This window comes from Metarhizium brunneum, chromosome 2 (genome assembly GCF_013426205.1).
Source record: "Metarhizium brunneum chromosome 2, complete sequence".
NCBI classification, from domain to species: domain Eukaryota; kingdom Fungi; phylum Ascomycota; class Sordariomycetes; order Hypocreales; family Clavicipitaceae; genus Metarhizium; species Metarhizium brunneum.
In genome coordinates this window covers 2,365,092-2,381,172 of record NC_089423.1, presented here as the reverse complement: position 1 = coordinate 2,381,172, position 16,081 = coordinate 2,365,092, and the positions used below count along the sequence as shown (strand labels likewise).

The 16,081-nt window shown below is 52.7% G+C and overlaps 3 protein-coding genes across 3 annotated transcripts; 2 read left to right on the top strand and 1 right to left on the bottom strand.

Moving 5' to 3' along the window:
* Positions 1–994: 994 nt before the first annotated feature.
* G6M90_00g036800 (uncharacterized protein) lies at positions 995–1,153 on the top strand (the record flags this gene model as incomplete). The annotated part of the gene is made up of 1 exon (XM_066130187.1): positions 995–1,153. One exon carries the CDS (start codon positions 995–997, stop codon positions 1,151–1,153), a length of 159 nt encoding a protein of 52 aa, XP_065986559.1.
* An 8,336-nt stretch (positions 1,154–9,489) lies between these two features.
* Positions 9,490–11,200, top strand: yfcG (Disulfide-bond oxidoreductase YfcG; the record flags this gene model as incomplete). The annotated part of the gene is made up of 2 exons (XM_014691583.1): positions 9,490–9,544; positions 10,461–11,200. 2 exons carry the CDS (start codon positions 9,490–9,492, stop codon positions 11,198–11,200), a joined length of 795 nt encoding a protein of 264 aa, XP_014547069.1.
* Positions 11,201–13,172: 1,972 nt separating this feature from the next.
* On the bottom strand, positions 13,173–14,448 carry rcd1 (Cell differentiation protein rcd1; the record flags this gene model as incomplete). The annotated part of the gene is made up of 4 exons (XM_066130186.1): positions 13,173–13,353; positions 13,419–13,794; positions 13,859–14,014; positions 14,061–14,448. The coding sequence occupies 4 exons, from the start codon at positions 14,446–14,448 to the stop codon at positions 13,173–13,175; spliced, it is 1,101 nt and encodes a 366-aa protein (XP_065986255.1).
* Between the last annotated feature and the right edge of the window lie 1,633 nt (positions 14,449–16,081).

Genomic DNA, 16,081 nt, shown 5'->3' with positions numbered 1-16,081 from the left:
CCGGTCTTGATCTTCAGCCCTGCCGTTGATAGGAGCAATGTCCCTCTTCCCGTCTTCCTTGACTGCGCCCCCTCCACACTCACCTTGACACTTGAACTGAACCAGCACTCGCCCTTCACTGCCACATCTGCATGCCCATTTCAGGAAGCACACGCTATTAAGCGCCGCACTGCCCTCTTTGACAGAGAATAGAAACATTTGTCCTGGCCAGTTGGCGCGCTTAATTTCCAAATAGCATCACAATATATGCCTTGTCGACCCGTATTTGTGGCGGAGTCGCGCCAACCTGCTCGCGTACCACGGCTTAATCCATGGAGGCACAACCCGTCACCTCTGGGACTCAACGGCAGGCACCCTTCTGTGGATTTCACCACTGCGATCATTTATAGTGCCGTGGCGAGCGTTCATGAGGGCTCCGTTATAAATTACCCAGGTACAACTGCACTCAATTAGCTGTCCACGTTCAGCAGAGCGGTAGCAACGGACGGAACAAAAAATCACCCATGGAACCGTCTGCCCTTGCAGACCGAGATGCACATCATCATTTTCTGGGTACGGCCAATCAAATCCTGGCTCCTACTTGACCGTGGTCGAGTAGTACTAGTACTATCAAGCATCTGACCTCCGGTGAGTTCCAGCCCTACGATGGCTGATATCAACCCAGCCTACAAAGGCGGCATCAAGAAAATTCCATCTTTGCATCAGGCAAATACTCATGTAGATTAGCACCTACATTATACCGTATGATCCACCTACCGCTCGCTTCAATTGCAATGCCATTCGTTGGACCTGTATTATGAGCTGAATCGGTGCAAGAATCCTACCTCATTTCGGGCTGTTTTACAAATGCGAATCCCGCGGAACCACGGTGCGTTCTCCCTGTGTCCCCGTGGATGATATGGCCTCCCAATGCATGTACCTATGTACAAGCGTCTCCAAGCGCGAAATATGGGTCTTCCAATGATCATGAATCCCGTACAGACGACAGGCCCAAATGATCGCCAGCGCTGATTGCCTCCCTGGGACAGCCAGCAAGCCTGGTGAGTCTGCCGGGCAATTCATGGTGCTGCTGGGCGGCCTGAACCCTGAGAAATACAACAATCGAGGGCGAGCTCTACCGAATGAGAAGCACAAACAGATTAGTCAGGTGTAGCTGGGGCGAGGCTCTTTCACGACTCAATTGATGGGGCTTGTCTTGCTCCAAATCACCATTCCCAATTGGGCAGAGTTGTGCGATCATGCATAGGCTAGCAGTAGGAACGAGGCTACGGGCCCGCGGCTCCGTGAGGATCATCAGCTTGGTGAACCCCAAGGCCCGGCTGTCGCTACATGTCACTGGGGGGGAATCGTCACGTCAGCATACTATTAGTCATGCTGGCCGGCATGAAATGTCAATTGGTTGTGAATGGGAGTAGTAGCAGTCAGTGTAGCCCAAAGGGAGCTAGTGCCATCATTCTCCCCTGCAGAGCTTCCCCTGTCGCTGTTGGAGAACAAGGTTTACGGAACTGAGTCTGAAGTGTGTTTACTAGTAGGTCTGTTCATGTTTGATAGCATGACGTATTTGGAGCGTATTGCCTCTTGCGTTTCGCCAAAGCAAGTCCAATTATTTTAATCGGTCCCGTCGCGAGGGTTTTCGCTCGGTGGCGCATAGCTTACCTACCTACCTAGGTAAGTAAGTACGTATAGATAAGGTGGTACTAGCGTATTATTGCGATGTAGTATCTCCGTGGCTTGGGGATAGTTCTCGCTAAAGAGAGCAAGACGAGTGTTTTGAGAATTGCTTTGGTTCAACATCCCTGTGTAGGCATTTTCTAAGTCTGTTCCGTTTCCCAGTCGTAGTTGGTATTTGTCATAGATTCGGCATGGCAAGATGCTGTGACAGATACAGTCTTGGTTCGTTGTAGGTAAGGAGTCGGACACTTTGGCCGACCTTCGGAGACAATTCAAGCATTGCTGGACGAGGTGGCTGGGCCGTTGTCTGGCATCGTGAACCAAACCAATTGTGACGGCCACAGAATAATGAGCGGCCAGAAGGGCGGTTGCAGATCTGTTGAGATTTAGCACTGGGGCTAACATGGCCGACCACAACGCTCACCGGAACCCACTCCACGGCTCAACGGTGGGTGCAACTGCATGGTCAATCAGAAAACTTTGAGATATGGCTCGTTCACATGCCTACCTTCTATCGTTATTCCTCTTTCGCTTTCTTGAGTAACGCACGCTCGTATCCTGCGCCTCCGTGCCACAAGTAGATTAGATTCAAGCCCTGGAGCGATACCTCAACATTGCTCCTGACCTCAAGCTTCCCAATCAAAGTAATATCAATTCCAGGCTTAACACGGATGGTTGAGGACACCAGTGACTCACAAGCCTCGAGACAAAACAGTGCTTGGTGGCCTAAACCTAGGGACCGAGGCAGCCCTCTCATTCGAGGACGCAGTACCCGTCCCCAGAGACTCTAGGGAGGTGGATGGCGCCAAATCGCGCCCGAGTGGAATTGGACGAAGCAAGGCTTGGGGGCCAGAGACGATGGACCGGGGTTATCGGGACGTTGGGGCTCTGGCTTGTTCAGATCTCAAAACAGAAAACCGTGAAGGTAAATGCACCGAAGCATCATGTGGGCTAAATTGACCCATGCCAGTCACGTGCTAGGTATAGCGGTACCTGACACCCTCACCCCCCCTGGCTTGGCCACCGGAATCAAATGCCGCTTCCTTGCATTGCAACTTGCCCTCTCTTCGGGTTCCAAAAAGGGGTCGGCCTCTAGATCTCCTGCCCGAGCCTCCTACCACCCACCGAGTGTACTGATGAAGGGCAGACGTCGATATCTCCATGCGGACGACTGTTATAACGCTAAACTCTCACAGCGCGAACCTTGGGCCGCCCATGATCCAGCGGTTTGGATGCTGCGGTACTCATGTCTTGCAATTATGCAGTTGTTCAGCAAAACATAGTGGGTTCCGCCTCCAGCACTGTAGTAAATGAGAAGTACGTACGTGTTTCCCCAAACCCCTCTTGTTTCCTTGTTCTAAACTTGCTCCAAGGCGAACACCACACCCAGCAGAGGTTAGTTGTCGGCACTTGAAGCGTCGTAGGGCTGCCGCAGGCCCCCAAACAGCCTGCAGTACTTCGGCACAGGCGCACTGCTGAGCCAGCACAATCATGTTAAGGGAGGAAGCGATCCTTCCACCAGTACCACGGGCAGAATCAACACGTGGATTCTAGCCATCTGCAGTACGTACGAGCATGCCGGCGTCAATACAGGCGCAAAAGAGCGGAGCCTCCGACGTCCCTGAACAACATGCACAGAAGCCATCACCACGTCGTCTGCGATCACAATGATAGGCTGGCATTGCTGTTGTCCTACGACACTCTCCTGCAGGCGACTCGGCTTCACCGAACCGATGGTTAGGTTAAGACACTGACCGGGGACGGGACAAGGTGGCCATCTACAGTACGGGAACCGTGTACTGGACGGCCGTGACCGTTGCGGCAGCGCTGTCAGCCCATCGCCAGCCTTTTTGCGCCCATGGATGATGGGTTTACCCTGCACAGGCCAGTGGCAGGTAGCTCTATCGATAGGGCTGAGTGGGAGTTGTGCGTGGCTCCTGGCTCGCCGCTGCTTTGGGCACACCCTCCATCCCCCATCCCTCAGGAAGTGTGGAGCCTTAGGCGTGGACAAGAAGAGAGAGATGAACTAGTACCCACTGGGGGTCCATGGTTGCTCCCGCGGTCATGGGGGTCTCGGGCCGGGAGCTAGCTGTCACATAGGCCGCTGATTGGCTGCGTCGGACTGCCTGTCTCTCCAATTGCCCTGTCAGCTATTGGCGCAAACAGCAGGCCAAACCGGTCCCCTATTGCTCCATACATTCGTGATGAGTCTGAGCCCTGTTGGGTTGCATCGTGCGTGCTGGCAAACCATGTTGTCAAGTGGCACGGGTGGGCACTCGGCTTGACAGATTGCTCCAAACGAGATAATCGCAATATCTAGTATGAAGGATATTCCAAACTGAGTATGGCGCCAACAGGCAAGATGTTCGGCCACAAAGTCGTACTATGGACCGGGAGCCAATAACACCAATAGTTGTATCAGCTAAAGTTGATATTGAACTTGCACTGACATGATGCTGCAGTTGCTCTTGAACTGCGGACATGACTACTAGCGTCTGTCGTTCCTGGTCTATTTTGAAATACATACACACCGGCGTCCCGAGGCAGCACGGCGCCGGTTGTTGTTTCGGCACTTCCTCTGATAAGCCCTCGAGATGAGAGAAGAAATAATCCGATGCATTCACTCTTCGACGCCTTACGCCTCTACAAAAACGGACATCTTGACAGGGGTGTGGAGGTCAAAGCCTTGGACTTTTGGGGTAGTGTGGGATGAAATTTAAGCTCTGTGGCCCGCGACTGGATTGGTGGACTAACTATCTGCGCTCAAGCAATACACACCCCTGCGATCAACCTCAAAGATAGAGACACGTCTGATGTACAAATGCTATGTGTCGAGGACGCGGCCGGACAACAGTGCCGCAACAGTGCAATAGCCAAGACGAAAGAGAGACAGGCAAAGAAACCCGTACAGGCAAAGATTTCAAATATGCATATTACAAATCAAGCGAAAGAGAGAAAACGAGACTGATATCGGACACCCTCACGCCACGCCCAGGCACAGAGTATGGTTATGGTACCTTGTGCCATTGCAGGTTGTGTCAGAGCCGCCTTGGCCCAGTCCCCGCCACTTCTGGGTGAGTGTCGTTGCTCTTCGCTGGTGAACTGGCGGAACACCTTCTGAACAAGCGGAGCCACAAGGCGGGAGGGGGACATTGATTGTGGACGCTGGCTTGAGCAACTGCGTGTGTGGCTGCGGCTGGCTTCGAATGTTCACAAGTCTCGCCGACGCGCTGCCGAAGCCATGCAGTTTAAGGGAGGCGTGGCACCTGTTGTAACTGGCCTGTCTCTCCAATATGCAACGGCGTCTGATTCACCACAACACAACCGCAGAAACGATCTTCTTGCCCAGGCCGAATGCTGGGCTAGCCGGTGGGGCTCTCTCTGTCTGTGTTTCTGTGCCCTGGAGCAACCGATCAGTTGATCAACCGGCCATGCTTGTCGCCCAAGTGGTTACTACTACTCCGTACAATGCCATCACATTGCAGCCATCGGAGCACTCAGCATACCTTGGCTTTTCGGGATGATGCACATTGCGATGACACGGGTCACACGGCTACATCAGCTTTTGACGGCAGTGGCAGCATGGAAAGGCATCAGATTTGTGAAGTCGGATATGAGGATTGGAGATATCTGCCGCCATCGATGATCAAATCCGTCGAGAGCTTGCATCTTACACTTCAGAGGTTCACAAGGTTGACGGCTCCGACTTTGGTCCACCACAAACCTTTTCAACGAAGTGTACATACATACGTCTTGCCAGTGGCTTGATTATCTCATTGCCTGTTGTGGTACCATCAGGCGCTCAGTGGAGGCGAGGGACCCTCCTGGTTCCTCGTGGCATCAAAGCACAAGCTGGGGCGGGGGGCATGGAGAAACTCGCCATATTGGGGAAATCGAGGCGACCCTGGCACCCTGGTAGGTTGTCGTGGAGGAAAGTTCCCGAGTACGTAGTACTACTCCGTACACGGGTTAGCTCACGCGGCGCGCGCAATCAACTCTCGCTCTTCAATGGCCCAAGCGGTGCTATATTGTACGGAGTACCGATCCCGCGACGACTTGGAGTTGAGTTGGGCGCGAACTTGCGAAGGCGGCTCGTTGCCCCTAGCCTGGTCCTTTTGTTCCGCCTCTACCGGTTATCGTCCGTTGTCACGCTTCTTCACAGCACCGGTCCTCTGATTGATTCCACACGTGCCCATTGGAAGCGGCCACGGTCCTTGCCTCTGAGGCCATCCCTGCACCTCCTCGTTGACATGTGGCGTACGCCGTGTATGTAGGCAGCACCTTTCTCTCACTTCTGGTTTGGCCATGGGAGAGGCCCGCCCCCCGATTATTTGGCGTCAAGAGCAGCCACTGGAATGTGCAATTGCGTGTACGGAGTACAAAGAGCGTCACAATAGTAGTGCACTCAAGAGCCACGGCGATGCATATCAGCCCCGATCCGAATCCCCTTGCCTCAAGGGAGCCCTGGGGGCGAGTATTGTTTGAAGCCCGTCTACCCAATGCCAACATGCTTGGGTCTACAAGGCTGTGAGGCCTCAGACCGATAGATGGTTTCTGGAACTACACTACTGATCTAGATCTGCTGCACCGAAAGCCCTGCCTACTGAACCGCTCAATTGGACCAGCACCTCTGTTGCGGATAGGCCATCGTCCACACCTCGCTGTCATAACTGTTCCCTATCCATAGTCCGGTCATGGAACCCTGCGTAGAGAGTCGACGTGCAAATATCGAAACGGTGAGAGAACCTGATGCATTGTTCAAATGACCTTCGGACTCAATTTGACTATGTGGCCAAAAAGCTCCTAACGTCTGTGCTTTGGTGCTGCAAATTCTATGTACTATGGTTCGGGCGAGTGATGCTTACAACTATTTCGCACACACTCTCTCTAAATCTCTTGCGGATAGTTGTCCATGGTTGCGGGGCGAACCTGCACTTTGACTTTGCAAGGCCGACCAACTCCTCCAAGGATAGGTCCACAGCCACTTCACCAACGTCCTCCAATCAACAATGAGAGGTAGAGTTGGTTTAATTGCACGCCTCCCCCCATGGTCCCCTTTCGTGTTGTCTCGGATATCGCAACGGAGTACGGAGTACGGAGTAGACCATCCGGACTTGGGACTTACCCTGTTATCGATGACTCTGAAGCCAGAAGCGTCCCTGTATGAAGCAATGGATATGCCAGATCAGAAGCGAGTTTCCTTGAAGCTGATTGTCATTCTCTGCCACGGCCAGATTTCTGGTTGTTGGAAACTGTAGTCCGAAATATTTCATTCAACCTTGTCGGCCGGTAGGAAGCCTGAGCTCATCATACAACAAAACTGCTGAGATCCCCATATGGTGCCGATGCCCGATGGTTTCCAAGTGGCTGCCGCGTCTGGTCTGACGACTGACATGGGCAAGAATAGATGAAGGCTTGTTACAGCATCTGCCGAAGCGTGCCGAGCAGCATTCTCTGCTGGTTCAGGCTGAGTCAGAACCATATCACAGCATTTGACGGCAATGGAGCAACAGAAGTGGCGCACACGAGGCGACACCGAGACAAGAGTTTGTGAGTGACAACCCGGACGAAAGAAACTTTAGCATTTGTCACAATTGGGGCATCTGACCATACTCTCATAATACTGTACAAGTCTTACACATTCGTTGTCTCCTTGAACTTTCTTTACGGCAGAGTTTCCCAGATCTCTGGGGTGCAACAACAAATACCATGCCTCCCCAGAGCCGGCTGTAACCTGCGGGCTGGGCGCAGCTGATGGTGGTGGTGCCGCTTGCTCTTCCAACCGACAAAGTCAATTTGAGGGACTCGAAGCATGGTAGGGCTACATTCCGTCAAGGCAACATCGGCATTGAAGCTACACAACGGCGTCCTCCGTGCAAAGGAGCCAACTAAAAGGATATACTACGACAGAACAGGAATCATTCGGAAGGCCGGCAATTGTGGTTACCAGACGTTTGTTTGTCCCAGTTTCCCTCATGCTTTTGTATTCTGGAGTCGGGGCATAATATCCCACTCGCGCCGGTGAGTAGGTTCAACCTGGCGAAACGAAAGTCAATATTCGGTTTGACCACTCCTCACGGCGGAATTTATCCAAGTGCACGAGGACTGTTTGCAAAGTACTGTCAGGCATGGACGGAGATGGAAAGGGACCATTACAAAGCCATGACAGAACAATGTCTCAGACAACGTGCGAAGACGATGTGCCTGCCTCTCCAGTTTGACATGCTATGCTTCAAAAGGACCAATATTGGACATGTCATCCATGGGTTTTGGCCCCCGCCTACTACACTGCAGTGCAACGCTGGCCACGTTTCAACGTGGAGGATGCGACCGGTTTCATTAGCATCTCGGCCAGCATCAGATGGATGCGATGTGTATGTACATGGTAAAAGCTCGAAGCGGCTATGCACAAGTGACAAGACTGCGGTAGTACGGAGTATTACTGGTCTCACACGAAGGAAGAGGCACGCAAACTGACTTGCCCGTCCTCGCTTGCGCTGGTAAACTCGACGGCACTCATGACATAATCTGCCGTGCGCCTCAAGCCTGTTTCTTGTCAGACGCTGCATGTACGTATGCATGTATGTACGTATGCAGCAACAGAAGCCTTCTCGAACCACGTTTTTCGGCGCTAGGCTTGGATTGAGGGTGCACAGCAGCCATCTTGCAGCGTTGTCAGGGGTATTGCGCGGCGCAAAGGCTTTGAAAAATGTTGCTGCCACCCATTTGGTCGCATGCCGGAGGCTTGACATGATGGGAACCAAACAGAGTGCGCGCTATCTTCATAAACGAATGGATACATATGTGCGGTACGGAGTAAATTACACGCGATTTTCATGAACGGATAGAGGAGACCCCAGACGCAAGGACCAGGAGAAATAAGAGAAGACGGCATGATGGCGCAGGCGAACCACAGGTGACCCTGATTTATGTTTGTGGGTTTTCATTTGTCTGTTGATTCTGCCTACTCTATTGGTGTGCGGCCCGGTCGCAGGCTGTCCGTACTCCGTACTACTGCAGATATGCCATGGCGGGATATTTGGGGCACGACACCGGAGCAAAGTCCGCGGTAGACCTGCAGCGGACTCTCGAAGTCGAGACCAACGTGGGACAGCAACTCAATTTATGCCCTGCATACCGATCGATGTTGGTTCATGGCAACAATGTAGAGGCCAACCAGCCATGTGCAGCGACCGACGAGGTGAAGACTCGAACGGACACAGGGCCGTGATTTTGGCATTAAACTTTGCCCAATCTCGAGTCTGTACAAGAGGGATCCAAATCATCCAATCGTCATGTCCGGATCCGGAGCGCAAACAGGATTGGCCCTCGGGAGGGAAGGAGCCAATGGCGTCATTGCCTGGTGACAAATCAACTGCCGTCGGTTGCTGATGAATCTTCCCATGACGCGATTGCAAAAGAAACCAATTCACGGCTGAGACGTCAATTGCAGCAGATTGCAGCCCAAACATTGCTCTCGTCGCCATTGCTTGCTTTGATATATAGCTGCTGCGGTTCTGTTCTCCTCGGACACTCAATCGCGCTCACGATTATCTTGTGTCTCAGCCACCACTGCCGCCAATTCCCAAAAATCGCTGTCAAATCCACCTCGCACACAGCACCGTCTACTTATCGATCGCTCGAATCCTTCGGCCAACGACCCACGCATCAACCCTGCTGTCCTGCGAGTGCCTCGATTCGGATATCGCTCTGACCAGGCCAACTAATAGAACGACGACAAGCCAGTGACTCGGACGACTTTTGTGGCAGCCGCCAGCACCGCCAGCAGCATCATCAGCGCCCCCCCATAATAATAATATGGCACGCCCAACTGGTCTCATTGCCTCCAAGGGCATTGAATTACTCACCTGGAGTACGTCATTCCTGTAGCATTGTCCTTGCGTTGGTTATTTTTATTTTCACCCTGTTCTCTGGCGGCCCATTTTGCCCAACATGGCACCTCTTACATGCATCCTGGCCCACCGACTCCAACACCACGCACATGACATGGACAGGAATAGTCTTGGGCCACCTACACACCCCTCTCTTTTCATGTCCGCCATTTCGCCTCGTTTGCTTCAGCTCAAGGGCGGGCATTGCTGTGCAAATTGCACGAGGCAGCTCTTGTGAATGGCGCACCCTGCAAAATGGGATCTGCGCTCGCGTCTTTTCGCTTGTTTGGCACGGGCATCAGAGTTTAGACTGTCTGCTTTCGCCACAGCATCATGCATCGCGAGCCTTGTCGATTTCGCTCGGCTGTTGCCCCCTTGGGTCCCCTTTCCCCCTTTGACAAAGAGACCCTGTGGCCATTAGCTTCTTGAAAGTCGGCCGATGAAACCGCCTGGCAGCCCCCATTCCTACGTCCCATGCGCCTTGGATCTGTTGGCTCTGGCTTCCTCGTGGCTATGCATGCAAGAGCAACTAGAGCCAACAAACAGGCCGACGGGGTCTCGCTTCCGGCTGTCGCTCAACGACGAGCGAGATGAGCTGCCACTCACTCCCTGTGGGATCTCAAGTTTGGCGCTTCGTAGAGCTAGTACGGAGTACTCCGTAACGAACTTCTCCATTCCTATCTTGTATTCCCGTGTCCCCCACAGCAAGTGCAGATGAGGCAGGCGAGGCACAGGGAGGAGGAAACCCCCGTCAGCCTCTAGGATGCTTTCACACACACACATAAGACATGTAGGATGGTGGCGTCCAAGAGTTGGAGGAGCAATAGGAATTTCGCCTTCACCCCTCACATTTGAGATGTTCAGAGTGCTGACTTTGTCCACCCCGACCACGTGTAGGCACTCCCAACGGATACAAGGCTAGCATCCTCCTTGAAGAGTTGAAGGAGGCCTATGGGCTTCAGTATACATCCCAGGGTATCAACATCGGCCAGAATATTCAAAAGGAGCCGTGGTTCACGGCCATTAACCCGAATGGTCGCATTCCCGCCATTGTCGACCATGACCACGGCGACTTGGCTGTTTTTGAGGGCAATGCAATCTTGTCGTACCTGTCTCGCCGATATGATACGGAGAGACTCTTCTCGTTTGCCCCAGACGATGATGACTATACACGCGCAGAGTCTTGGATAGGCTGGCAGCACGGTGGCCTGGGTCCCATGCAGGGGCAAGCCAACCACTTTGTACGAGCCGCCAAGGAGAAGATTGCCTACGGAATGCAGCGCTATGTTGGTGAAACGGAACGGCTGTACGGCATCCTCGACGCTCGCCTCAAGGACCGGGACTTCGTCGTAGGTCCGGGACGGGGCAAGTATAGCATCGCCGACATTGCTCTCTTGGGGTGGGTCAACGCCGTCCGAGGCACAACCATTTCCATTGACCAGTTCCCGTCCATCAAGGCATGGCTGGCACGTTGCTGGGAGCGTCCCGCGGTACAGAGGGGCTTCCAGGTTCCCTCTGCACCGGCGTCCTCAGCCCTCACGCCCCAAGTAGGCGAGGCTGCCGAACAGGCAAAGCAGCTCAAGCAATTGGTTGATGAGGCCAAGAAGCAATACGGCTATGTTTATTCGTCGCCATGAAGAAATGGTAACATTGATGACGAATCATTAGCCATCGTGACCAACGGGGCGTCCGCCCCCTCCCCACACTCAAGTTTACAAGGGGAACCTTTTTCAAGTAGTACATACATACATAGATGGTAGTAGGTTACGGTGTTGTATAATGAAGAACAATCTGTTTGGTTCGCCCAAGGCCGGATTCATCAAAGTAGACTTGCGTGGATGCCGCGTACGTAGTCGAATGGCACGATGCCCTAAGCTTTCTGACGCAAAAGCTAACTTTCCCCCTGCCTCGTTCCCTATAGGCAGGCAGGCGTAGCACTGGGGACGGTTGAGCGGCAGATGACCGAGACGCCGGCGAGGGAACCCCCAGACGTTTTGGCATTTCTTGACAAGTCTAGAACTCGTAGAATCCCGGTCACATCGTGGCCACAGGGCTGATGGGGGGGCGTGCAAAGTATCTCTGGTCGTATGAGTAAGAAGGTTATTATACTACCACGTTTTGTACACATGGGAGGGGGGGAATCTCACGTCAAAAAGCGGCAGGAAAACCTACAATTCGCCCGCCACATGGGGAAGGGGGGGGGGGGCCTAGGACCAGACTGTTTCCAGTTTCAAACACCACGCGGCGAAGTCCACGTCCGTCCGGGCATGGCAACTCGGCAGAGACACGAAGAAGAAGGCCGCCGCGGGGGGGCAAACGCACAGAATGTGAAACGGAGGATTTCACTGTTTCGTGGGGCGGCGGTGCGGCCGCTGACGCAGGACTTTTGACTTTTGGAATGCGAGCCGCCAGACGTCAACTCGTTTTCGACTGATAACCCGGTTTGTATGTAGCCCGCTGTAGATGCTTGCCTTCGGGGCTCTGGATGCGTACCTCGTACATACATGCCTACCTAAAGTCGGATGGGTAATCCAGGATAGCTGGAAGCAGCTGCTCGGTGCTCCTGGTGAGACGTGGGACGGACGGGAGAGTTTCCCCATCGTGACATGGTCCAAAGCGAGCTTCTTTGCAGCGAGCCACGAGAGGTCATGTGTGGTGCGCAAAGCATAGATTCGTGCGTGCGTGTCTCGTTGGCTGCGCTTCCTCGTGCCGGACGTGGGAACATATTCCCATGACAGACGGTAGCTGGACAGTCTTGTTCTTCAGTCACAATGTATACGCCAACACTCGAGACGGCTACTCATCTACTACTCTCCATTGCGGGTGCAAATACAAATACATTCCGTCAAGCCTAACTTGAATATACACAATGCCCGTCGCAATCCACAATTGCTTGCTACTCGTGTCCGACCCGTATCCTCTGATAGATGCCTGAATGGAGAGCAAAAAACACCAGGCGCAAGCCCAAATGTCCCCCTTATCCTCCTTCCAAACGCCCAAAACTCCGTCCTCCGCCCTTTCCATAAAAATAAGCCGTATTCTCAGCACCATGTAGAAGAGACGAATGGAACAAGCCGTGGCACGAAAACCACAGTCAAATTGCTCGGCTCGTACTCTGATAACTGCCCTTTACCACCCAGAGTTTGCCCATTATACACGTTCAAACCACGACTCCAATTCCATAAAATCATGGCCAAACCGAAAGTTGCCCGGAGGCCTGCAAAAAGCGTTCTCAAGTGCCACGTAATCCTAGTTCCTTGCAAGCAACCTCTCCTTGGCGGAAAGAAGCACCAATTATACCATGAAAGTAATGGCAGTCAATGCGTATAAACAATGCCACATGCTTTTCTCCTGTGACGTCCTTTTGTTTTCTTGCATGACACAAGTCTCTCTTGTGCAAATGCTCCAAATATATAATACCAGCGAAGAAAACCACTCATTCGCCCATGGATCTCGGTAAAAAAAAACCTGCCTTCCCTGAAATTCGCCGTGACAAATGCAGATTGGTCGTTTCTTGTGTTACAAATGCCTCATGAAAGATATCTTTGTGCATTTTTTTTTCAACTCGACGTGCTTTTCTTTCAGTTCAATCTCATCTTGACTCGTCCTTCACATGTTGGAAACGCCTTGCGAGTTGTCCACGACGTTGTCAGACAAATTGATAAGGAGCTGAGCAAGGCATCTCTTAGTTGCAGCGTCATCTCTTAAAACAGACGAGAAGGTAGCATCTCGCAGAGGTTCTGGTAGGCATTGGCGAAGAGCCTCACGAGCTCGGGCGTTGTCGCTAAGTCTACATTCGCGCCACACTTAGTCAACAGCACTTTGTGAAATACTGGTCATTTGTTCGTCACTCACCTAAGAAAGCATCGGACCACGTGTTTGAGGAGCCGTGCAGTCTGGGACTCGACAAGCTGAGCGACCATGTTGCTCAGCACAGTGCCTACAGCATAGAAGCGCTCGTAGGTGGCGCAGATATAATTGAGGCCGTTATCGTCCAGCAGAATCTTCTGAACAATAAATATGGCAACAGTCTTACTAAGCTCTGAGCCAGTCTCCATGATCCGAAGGCACAGAGGAATAATCTCCGTTGTGAGGAGAAAATTGATAACGTCCGAAGAGTCGTTCTTCACCAACGCACCAATAACACCCAGGGAGGTTAGTCGCAGGTATTCAAACGGTCGGGACTTGGATGTCGTGTTTAGAAATGGGTACAAGAACAGAGGGATATGCGCTACAGTCCGCCTTGTCAGCTTCATTATTCAACACTGTGGCCCTCCTGGAAGCCGTGGACTGACCGTTAAGAAACAAGGTCCGGGTATCATTATGCGACGCAACACACTGGAGTAGTGCCAAGGCGTTGCAAACGCGGTTTGACGCAGCAGCTGTGAGCTGCGAAGGGTTGAGAAGCGTGTAGACGGAAATTATTTCCTGTAAAAGAGAGGTCATAACCCCTAAAACAACCAAATTCGTTAGCTTGAACTATCATTTTCGACTCACGGGCATCCGTCATTTCAGCCTTGGACAAATGCTCACCGAATGAGTGCCACAAAATCAGAGCTAGTTCAGGCACCTGTTCTCTCTTCTTGCTCAGCTCTAGCAAAGCTGCCTCCCTCGTGTTCTCGTTTAATAAATCGGCAATGTACGCCATCGTGCGCCGATTATCCTCCGAGATGTTCTCATGGCCGGAATCCTGGGCATGAGCGCCTCCCATATTGCCACCAGTGCCACCGGCAGAATGATTACCAGTCATGCGGTTGAAGTGCGATTGCTGTTGCTGAACCTGTTGTTGCTGTTGCTGTTGTTGTTGCTGCTGCTGCTGCTGCTGCTGCTGTTGTTGTTGTTGTTGTTGTTGTTGTTGTTGTTGTTGTTGGAGCAACAGACACATGGTTCTGCTGGTGGTGCGACGCCTGCTGGTGCATCCAGCTAGAGTCGCCTTGTGGATTGTATTGGGGGTGCGTATAAATGTGCGTCGAAGACATCATCTTGGGCAAGAGGGCGAGGTTGAGACGGGTATATCTTTTCAAATTCAATCTCTCGCTTCGGAATGGGGTCGGAAAAAAATGCCGGATATCGCGCGTAGAGTTATCGGGTCAGGAAGCTCCGGGGGGGCAGAGCTTACTGCGGCACCAGAGATATGATGGCGCTTGCAGCGACTTGGCAGAGGCTCGGAAAAGGTGTCGTTCAAGACGATCCCGCTGGTCTCACGCAGACAGGTTTGTGTGTTGTGGACGGAAGGGCGAGAGAGCTATTTGCTGAGACCAGCAAGAGGGCGAGGGCAGCTCAATGCGCGTCTGGGTCGTGCAACAGGTTGCACAGTGGGGAGACACAGAAATAGTTGAAAGGGAAGAAGAGGAACGACTCGCTATGCGAATGCAGATGCGACAATAGGCTTGGCAGGCTTGGAGACGTCGTGGTTGTTGAAGGGTTGCCGTGATGTGGTGGTGTCTTCGTGCTCGGACTGCGCCCGCTCCACCGCCTTGAGTCTTTTGACCTGGTTGAGGCTCCGCTTCATGGCCGAGCCGATTGAGCAGCACAAGCCACGAGCCAAAGCCGCCGTTCCTGCCTGGCGCCTGCCCGAGGGCGACGACAACCTGCCCTCCCGCGCACGGATCAGGAAGAACTGCCGTCCCTGGCCAATCAACAGTCAGATCTGGGGAAATCTTGCTCAGCCTCGCCATGTTCCTCAGCCTGACGCAGCCCAATGCAGGCCGTGCATTCTGAGGTTCTGACAGCACGAGCATGCTGGGGCCGTCTTGTGCTGCGACCGGTCAAGAGTCCAACACCAAAATGCATGATGGAGACTTGTGAGTCGTCGAGGGACTTCGGAGCAGGCTATCCACCGCGTAGAACTCGCCAGGCTACCCTGTACTTTGGACTAGTACGCACTACTTTGGCCCGGGCTCGAGAAAGTTCACGTCTTGCATCATCCATCAATTGATGCTGTCCCACCATTTCCCCTTGTGCGCTGGGCCATGTAGTCTGGTCCAGGTTTCCCAGCCAATGTCGTTGACAACCTCCGCTGAACCCCGAGCCGGGCAACGAACCGCCGTTCAACCTACTTACCCATCACATATATGCATATGGAGGCACATCAAGCCGGGACACAAGCTCATACCAGCACCCAATCAACTGCTGTGTCATTACTTATGTATCTGCCTCTCCTATTTAACTACCATATATGCTATCTGAATAAAACCCGCAACCAAAAAATCCCACCCTAGAACCCGTCTAGCTCTAGGGCCAAAAATATGCTCTCACTCCAAATGTTGTCTAGAGTGCTCTCAGAATCCTACCATTCAACGGAGAAGGAGGAGGAGGAGGAGGGGAGTAAAGAATATTACACAATGAATGAATTGTTTGAAACGCTCAATATGCCCTTATACAAACACGATGCTTGTATTGTTGTTTGTGGATGGTTTTACGGCCCGGCACCACGCTGTCATGGCCCAAAGAAAATAGAACCTGTGTCTGGTACCCAAGCCACTACTCATCGGCTCACCGTCTTCACTCGTCCTGCT